The sequence below is a fragment of the Monopterus albus genome, unplaced genomic scaffold, assembly GCF_001952655.1.
Source record: "Monopterus albus unplaced genomic scaffold, M_albus_1.0 scaffold14.1, whole genome shotgun sequence".
Lineage (NCBI taxonomy): Eukaryota > Metazoa > Chordata > Actinopteri > Synbranchiformes > Synbranchidae > Monopterus > Monopterus albus.
The window spans coordinates 2,494,338-2,502,902 of record NW_018127894.1 but is presented as its reverse complement, the minus strand read 5'-3'; the positions used below and the strand labels follow the sequence as shown (position 1 = coordinate 2,502,902).

The 8,565-nt window shown below is 41.7% G+C and overlaps 2 protein-coding genes across 8 annotated transcripts in view; one reads left to right on the top strand and one right to left on the bottom strand.

Moving 5' to 3' along the window:
• The window catches only part of gpr160 (G protein-coupled receptor 160), a 7,346-nt gene extending 2,356 nt beyond the window's left edge, over nt 1-4,990 (top strand). For 2 of the 7 annotated variants that reach the window (XM_020591404.1, XM_020591407.1), the window contains 2 exons: nt 2,460-2,531; nt 2,746-4,990. In XM_020591404.1, coding sequence (XP_020447060.1) covers nt 2,803-3,735 — 933 coding nt within the window. In that variant the 5' untranslated portion in view covers nt 2,460-2,531; nt 2,746-2,802 and the 3' untranslated portion in view covers nt 3,736-4,990. Of the gene's footprint in view, nt 1-854; nt 958-1,827; nt 2,204-2,459; nt 2,551-2,745 lie in introns of those variants that run through there. The other 5 variants (XM_020591406.1, XM_020591405.1, XM_020591409.1 and 2 more) reach the window with 5 other exon arrangements.
• A 3,454-nt stretch (nt 4,991-8,444) lies between these two features.
• Nucleotides 8,445-8,565, bottom strand: part of skila (SKI-like proto-oncogene a) — a 28,814-nt gene continuing 28,693 nt past the window's right edge. The window contains exon 9 of the mRNA XM_020591551.1: nt 8,445-8,549. Within this exon, the coding sequence (XP_020447207.1) occupies nt 8,445-8,549 (105 nt within the window). The remainder of the gene's footprint in view (nt 8,550-8,565) is intronic.

Genomic DNA, 8,565 nt, shown 5'->3' with positions numbered 1-8,565 from the left:
GACATTCTTTTGAGGACAGTGAAGTCCAGATCCTCTCCAGAGAACATTGCTGGTTTGAGAGAGGAGTTAAGGAAGCTATTTTTTGTAAAAATAGAACCCCCCTCACTAAATAGGGGTGGTGGACTAAGACACAACTTTTCATCCATCTACAACCCTGTTTTGAGATCTCTGCCCAAACATGCCCACCAGGACAATAGGCGTCAGTCGACAGGGGAGGATCCAAAGACAGGTAACGACTCTCACCGATACTGGGCTGCAGTGACTCAGTCGTTAAGGGACATTGTTGGCCTTCAAAGGACTGAAACACCACTGAGGGGGATAAATATCTCCGGCTCAACACCAGTCAGTCAGAACTAATGAAGCATCTTGGATGAGAGGTGAAACGTCTTCGATCTAGAAATCGTAAGTCCGGTTGATTTTTCTAAGGTTATTTCATTTTACCATGACCTGCGTGACTGAGAATCAGCACATTTACATTGAATCATTGATACTTTCACAGTATTTAAGTAAAATAACACTAACATTTTAACATTGACACATTGATAAGTAAGGAAACATCTCGATTATATGAGAGAGAGATTTGAATATTACCAGTCTTTATATAATGGACTCTGAGCATCTGCTTTCTGGTGTTCTTTAAGACACATTTGCATTTAAGATGAATACCAAGAATTAAAAATAACTAGCATTAAATGGGAGTAGACCACACTGTTTGCTTTCTCTTGGGAGTCATGCAATATCCTGAAACCACACCTTGTTTGTGTCGTAATCTACATTCCAGTTAATCCCTAAACGTCCGTTGGTGCGGCGCGGTCTTTGTTATTGAGTCCACGCCTTCTAAACAAAGGCTTTTTGATAGCAGCACTATACTGAATAATGGAGCCGGCTCCTTATTTGATAACCTCCAAATGGAAGTCGAAACACTGCATTTAACATTAGAGGAGCACATTCACACAGGTAATACATCTACTAAAAATAAGTGTCTTTGCGTGTGGTTTCTTCATCCACCAGGTCTTGTTGAGGCTTGAGGTCAGTTATAAATCCAAAGAATATACAAGTAATTTCACATCTTCTTAATGAAAAAAATGTTGGGGTTTTTTGGGGGGCGGTTGTTTTTTTTTACTGCACAAATCGAATCTGTTTCCTTGTGTCAATATTTAGTCTCTGTCAACACATCATTTCCACCCCTGGTAGCTCCACCTGTTCACTAGCATTAAGAAAACAGAAGTAGGTGTTGTGCTGTAACATTAGTCAGTCATACAGTACATAGAAACCCGTGTCAGTTAATAACTCCTGGATTTAGAGAAGGGAGAACAGCTTAGTTATTAATGAGACAGAGGAACAATGATTTGGTCCACCTGATCGAGAAGGACGGATTTATTTTGTCATACACTTATAGTTTCTGGTGCAAGGAAGCCAAATAATATTGTGTTCATTATTGAGAAAAGCTCTTCAGGTGTAAACGAATCAATTTATTCCTGTACAAGGAGCAAATAAGCCCACACCACCAATTCATATAATATTCAGTGAAGGGCTTACAGCGTGGCATCATATTGTAACTTGCGGTCTAGGGTGCTCTCACACCCACAGCGTTTAGTTCGATTGAATCGAACTAGAGTTCGTTTTCCCTCTTGGTGCGGTTCGTTTTGTCTGGTGTGAACACGGTAATCGCACTCGAGTGCGCACCAAAGCAACCGCACCAAGACCCCCAAAATGAGGTGGTCTCGATCCGCATCCTCTAGCGAACTCTGGTGCGGTCCTCCTGGTGAGAACGCGTACCGAACCAAAACAGGACCAAAGGCCGTGAACCAAATGATTTGAGGGCATTGGATTATGGGTAGATTTTATTTCCTGTCACCCAAAACATGCGCCAGGATGAATCGTGGGCAAACTGTACGACTTGGTTTAAGTGGTAAATGCAAGTAACGTAATACAAAATGACCAGGACGAGGCCCAATCCCCGTATGTTGACCTCCGTCCTCTCTCGTCACAGAAACGTGGACTTTCTTCCTTTATTTACTTTTTCTCTTCTCGCGGCAGACACATCTGACCAATAAGCGGAGAGAACGTTCTCGCGTAGTTTTACGTGACGTGTTTTGGTGCACTTGGATTTTTCTGTGTGTGAAAAGAAACCCAACCAAGGAGACATTGCTAGATGTTTACACACTCGTCAACTGATTCGGACCAAAGCAAACGAATTAAGGTGTGAAAGCACCCCTAGTGTGTGCTTCATGTCCTTGTAAGTGTTGCTGAAATGACAGAATCTGTCTGTTCTATAGATTAGAGGTGAGTCAAATCGGTTGTGATTCAAGTGACAGTTTGCAAAAGCAGAAGAGAAACTAATTTGAGCAAAATTTCAACATAAATGCTTATAGGAACTCTGGATACTGTGGAAGTTGGACCTGCCTGGAGTGAAGGCGCTCCTACATACTCAACATCTTTCTTTTTGGTTATTTCAGCTGCCTTGACCTCAAACACCTTCATGGTGGAGGAGCCTGGTTATTACAGGAAAACTGTCTCCATGCAAACATGTAAGACTTTTTAAATAAGGTATGAGTGTCAGAAAAAAGTATTTTTAATTTTATGTAAATTGCACTGTGACGTGTTTCTAATTTATTCTTCTCCCTCATACATTTTAAATTGAAGAAAATTAGTCAGTTTGGGTCAGCAGCAATGTTTGAACTGAGGTCCATCATGGAAGTTTATTTAAACACCTAACATGTTCACTGTGTCATGTCACTGCAGGTTTACTATTTTCCCTTGTAGTGGTCTTCATAGTGGTCCAGTGTAGCTGCTACGCTTATGGTCAGAGCCCCCTCTGGAATACATACCATGAATATCTTCATCCCCAGCATCCTGCTCAGTATGGGAGGGAAATGTTTGCTTAACTGGGCCCTGGTGTTCTTCCAGAGAAACTGCATCTGCAGAAGCTTTGTGGGTGTTTTCAGTGTTTCCCTGGCTGTAGTCGACACCGCCCTGACACTTCTTTTCACCACCATTCACATCCACAGCAATGGACACATCTTCCTGTTGGGCTTGCACCTGACCAGATACCACATATGTTTGCTGCTTCAAATCCTCGAACAGGTCTACAACGCTCTGCAGTGGCCTGTTGTGGTCATTGCTGGGTTGAACCATTTCTGCACAGTTTCTCAGAGGCTGCAACCTGCCGGGTCCATGGCAAGATGGATCATTTACTTATTTGTAACAATCCTCCTGTGGTATCTCGCTGCTTTCTACATCTTCCTACTGTCTGACTTCATTCCTGTGTTGGAGGATGTGCCTTACCAGCAGATGCACCAGTGCTGGATCATTTGCTCCTCTCAGATCCTGCAAGTTGCCACGCTACTTCTCTTGACTCTTGGCTGTGCAGCACTGTATACTGGGTACACTACACGATTACTAAAAAGTCCTCCTGTGGAAGACCAAATTACCGACCAAAGTGGAATGCACTCCAGGAGAAGTATTGTTTGCCAAGCCCTGAATATACTTGTGAACACTTGGACTCCGTTCTTTATTTTTTTGGCCGTATTACTCCTGCTACCAGTACCCTCATACCTGGGTCTGAATGTTGCCTGGCTCTGCTTCCTCAACAGCTTCCTGATAGGAACTGTTTTATGTGTAGTCTGTCCAACCTCGCAGTTAGCACAAGGCTTGGCAGCAGTACCTCACGACAGCTTCTGTGAGTGGAGGTTTAAATTTAGCTTGGCTGCAAAGGATGAGTGTGCAAAATAAAAAGTCTATATGCAGGAAATTAGCAGTGTTGGTCTAGTGATGGATGGCCATGCTGGTCAGTCAGTCTAACACTTTGGCCGATGCTGAACTATCTCAGGGTGGACTGCCATAAAGTTTTGCACAGACATCCATGGTCACCAGCGGATTAACTCTGAGTTCAATTACTTTTCCTCAAGCACCACCAGAAGTCCAAGTTTTCATTTATCCTCATAAATAAATATTTCCAAGAGAGAATGATACAAAATTTAGAAGACATTCTTGGTTCCCATACAATTACAACTGTCAACAACAGTGGATTAATAACACAAACTATGGTATGGGAGTTGTAATAACCCTGGTGAATCCCTATTTGGCTCCATCTATGTGCTCATTTAGCATCTCTTTTGTGGCTATTTTCCTCATTCTGTGTATTTGTTAAGTGCAGCATTTAGCAGTTAAAGAGCCACATATTTCACTCAGGAGCTGGTGAGAAGTGAATATTGGACTTAGATTCATCAAGTGAACACAACCACACCTTCAAACAAAGTGCTGCTGCTCCATAATTGCTGGACGTGTAAATAAGCACCTAACATAATCAGTGTCATGTCACTGCAGGTTTACTATTTTCCCTTGCAGTGGTCTTCATAGAGGTCCAGTGTTCCCCTGTCGTTGGAAAGTCAACAAGGCCCGATAGGCCTATTCCATAATGCATCCATGAAAATAATAAATACTTGTTAACTGATGCTTGGTTTGTGCAATCAACAATTAGTTTCTGATCACATAAGAAACCAAAACTGCTATTACAATTGTTTCTGGTTAATTTGTTGATTAACTGATTATTTGTTGTTCAAATGACCTGTACATGTTTCCGAGGTGCTATTTTTTACCCTTGTCGTATGTGATTTCATATTAAATGAAAATGTGTGACTGTTCAGTCTGTGAGGGAGTTATAAAGACAAAATAAACATTACAAGTGGATGAAAAAACTAAAGACAACAGTGGTTTGACACAAGAGAACCTTTCTTGAATTTTATCCAAGTTCATTGTCTATACAGGGTTTATGTACAAGATCTGAAATCAGGGAAGGGCAAAAACAGAAAAAACAAACACTAGATACAACTGAGGTATTAGCTAAAAGCATTTACAGGTATGTCATTTACTTGTAAATATCGATGATAAACAGAGATGCAGTGTCTTCTGCTTAAAAAACATCTTTCTATATCACAACATGAGGTAGGAGAACAGTGTCTCGATTCATGCAAGAATAAACGTCTCCTAAAACAAGATGTGTATTGTGCATGGTATTCTTAGTAACCAGTGGCCTGTGTGATCAGCCACCAGTGCAACCATACTTCCTACTTCTCCCACACTGGCATAGAATAATTATTGGCTGACTCCAAAGCAAACCAGCCGCAAAGGTTATCTTGGCTTTGCTTTGACACTTCTTCACATATTGGTATGTATATCCTGTATTCAAATGTGTTCATGTAGTAACGCTCGGATTCTTTTGCCTTTTCTTTAGTCAGCTGGGCAAACTTCACACCTGTAAAAATTCTGTACAAAGCAGATATCCTAACACTGCAAAATGCAAGAAGTCCCAGCACACCATTTTATGAGGGAGTTTTATCCCCTATCATTTAGTCCTTTTTTCATTATGGTGTACAACAAAAGGAGCTAAACAGTGCCCCCTTGTGTATAAAATGCAAATTACACAAAGTAAAATGACAGTTAACCTTTTTAATATCTGCTAATGTTATAAATGATTTTTTTTGTTTTGTTTTTGTTCTGCTATAGAGGTAAGTAAGTCAAGGAGAACTAATACTGATTATCCTTTGAGTGACGTCAACACATCCAGACGAAGATATATGATCTCAAATCAGTTAACATAACTACACTTCCAGAGCTACAGGAGCAAGTTTCTCTTTTCAAAGCTGTTGTTCTTCAATCAGACATACAAGGCCAACACACACATTCACACACACACACTCATTTTCAAATCAAATCAGTCTACATATTATGTTCTTCATAATCTGTGATTATAACCTCTGAACCGATAATGATATAAAACTTGCACAAGTTCGACATTCATGCATATGAGCCATCAATAGTTTGTGCATGGTATGGGGGGGAAACAACTTTTTTTTAAACAATAAAATGATTGACAGCGTTACCTGGTGACAGAAAACATAAGCAACAGCAAACATGCGAGAAAAAATGCTTTTTTTGTCTTCTTTTTTTCCCCAAATACATTTTGTTAAATGTTTTCACTTTACATACTGCTCAGGGGCGGGGTTTTAACAAAGTAGAGAAAAAGCTGATTCGATCACAAGCTAAACAGTCGTCACTATGAAATCCACAAAAAAAAATGCATCGGTTCAGAAAGGGGGACGAGTGTGTAACAAAGTATTATTTTCCTATTTTGCCTCTGTCCTGCATTATGTCTCAGGTAAACCATGCATTTCATTTCCCCACATCCACACAACAAAAGTCAAGTATCTGCAAAGATCACTTTTTTAAAAAAGAAAAACATTTAGGCCGTCTGAAGGCTTAGTTCTGGTCCAATTTAAATAGGTTCTTGAAGATTACTCATATAAGAACAGTTAATATATTAATGACTACTGTATTTACAAAGTGGATATAAATCTTTAGTTAATGCGTTAAATATTTTTTCATAATTTCAGTTAAGGTTTAAATGAAACAATAGTAGAGTATACATTTGTGGCATGGGCTTGACTTAACTGGCTTGCACCTGCACTTGTTTTTATGCCGATCAACAACTAACTGTACTCTGACCGGTATTTATTGTAAAGGGAAGCTGTGTAATAAAATCTGTACTGAACAGGATGGAGCACAGTGGAATGTCTATCAATTTGCATTTATAGCAGATGCATAAGAAAAGCTCAGAGTTTATCTGAGGTCGATCCCCTTCTCTTTTTAAACAATTATTCACACGCACACTTGCTTGCAGGGATCGTCTTAATGGCAATAAAAAGCGCTTTTGCCTGGCAACTGACACAGTAAAAGTCCTCTCTTCCTCTGGCTGGATGTCTGCTCATTCTCCTGGGCATCTATAAAACACTGCACAGCCCCATTTGGAGGTGGCACTGGAGATGGATGGACGTGTGTGTGTGTGTGTGTGTGTGTGTGTGTGTGTGTGTCTCAACGATGGGCAGAGGCCTCCCCGACAATAACAGCTGCCCCTGTTCAGGCAGCACAAAAAAAGGAATCCCTCTGTACCCTCGGCATCCAGGCCACCCAGCCTGCCTCAGGGGAGAGTGCACCAGTCCCCCTGAGCAGCCCTCCCCTCTCTCCCTCTCCCTGCCCAATGCTGTTTGTTCAGCCAGGCAGAATAACGTGAAGCAGGGTCCAAACCCAGACTAACTGCTTTCACCTGTGGCTCACATTCTTAGATGATGCTCTGACAAACAGGGTGGGAATAAAACCATCTGATAACAATGAAATCAAAGGACATAAAGAAAGAAAATCAGATCGTCTGCTAAGAACGCTGGGGCCATTGTTCTTGCTGACTGCCTGCACTGCGATGACACACCCGGGGGTGTGCAGGCATGCAAGAATGTCATATGTATTATGGTAACAGTACAGCTACAGCAAATGTGAGACTCTGACTTTCTCCCTGTCTGAAAAGCTACACCGGCTCAACCGGCGCCTGTGTGCAGACCATTCGGAGCAGACACATTCCTTTCCCAGGGATTCTGAGGAAGGAGGGTACATTAAGTGTGTAACGTTGTTAGTGAGCATCTTCATGCCAAGCCTGAGAAGAGCAGTGTTTCCTGTCTACCCCAAAGTGGGTGAAAACCACAGTGTTAAGGAGTTCTCAGCAAAGGGCAACAGCGCTAATGTACAGCGGTGGAAGGTGTGAAGAGACACTGGGTAGCTGGTAGATCAACTGACAGACTGTTTGGTCTACAGCAGGAAGGTCCAGGTGTTGCCCAGCAGAGTGAAGAGGAAACTAGTCTGTGTTAGCAGCAGCTGGGGTCCAGGCCAAACAGTTTGCTAGCTAGCTACTCTGTGGGAGTCACCCCCAAAACACTCATTTCAAGTTCAGCGTCACTATTGGCTTATTTTAATAAGGTTTTATGACATCCGCAAAATGTCTTTTTGTACAGTAAAGGTTTTTCTCCTCCACATAGACTTGATGTTTTAACATTTTATACTTTTATTTCTCTTTATTTTATAAGAAGCCCAAAAAAATGTATTGAAATGTCCATGCAGTTTCCTGCACTCACTGGTACTTGAGCATCTAGGCTGTAGGTACAGAAAGACGGAGGAGAGGTGCACACCCAGGTGCCATTATGTGTCTGTGGGCACCGACTGCTGTGCCAGGTAGTAGCGTGAAGTGACATCCATGAACATCAACATCTCGGAAGTCAGTCAATCCAGAATCCAGAAAGAGCAAGGAAGGATGAGAGGGGAGGGTGGCAATCGTGGCGGGAAAATATAGTGATGGTTGAGTTGGTCTCCACTCGACCGAACTCCTGTCAGTGAAGCAGCTGTTTGCTCAGTAAAAACTATAATTTAAACCAAACATACATACCCAGAAAATCCTTAAATACTGTGTAAAGAGAGGAGAGGGGAGCAAATGAAAAAATATCGAAAACAAAACACAACATAGTTTTTTAAAGTGATGTTAAATTACAATAAAAAAAAGGGAAGAGGGTGAGATGCACAACTTAAAAACAGCCTGAGGAGACATGAAGCTCCTTTTGGCTTCAGGCTGATTCGTTTGTGTCTGTTGAGTTGGTAGGTGATGGGGAGAGGAATGAGGGAGGTGTCTGGGGGTGGTGGTGGTTACTTTTGGCCAGCCACTGGGGCCTCTGAGATGGAAGAAGA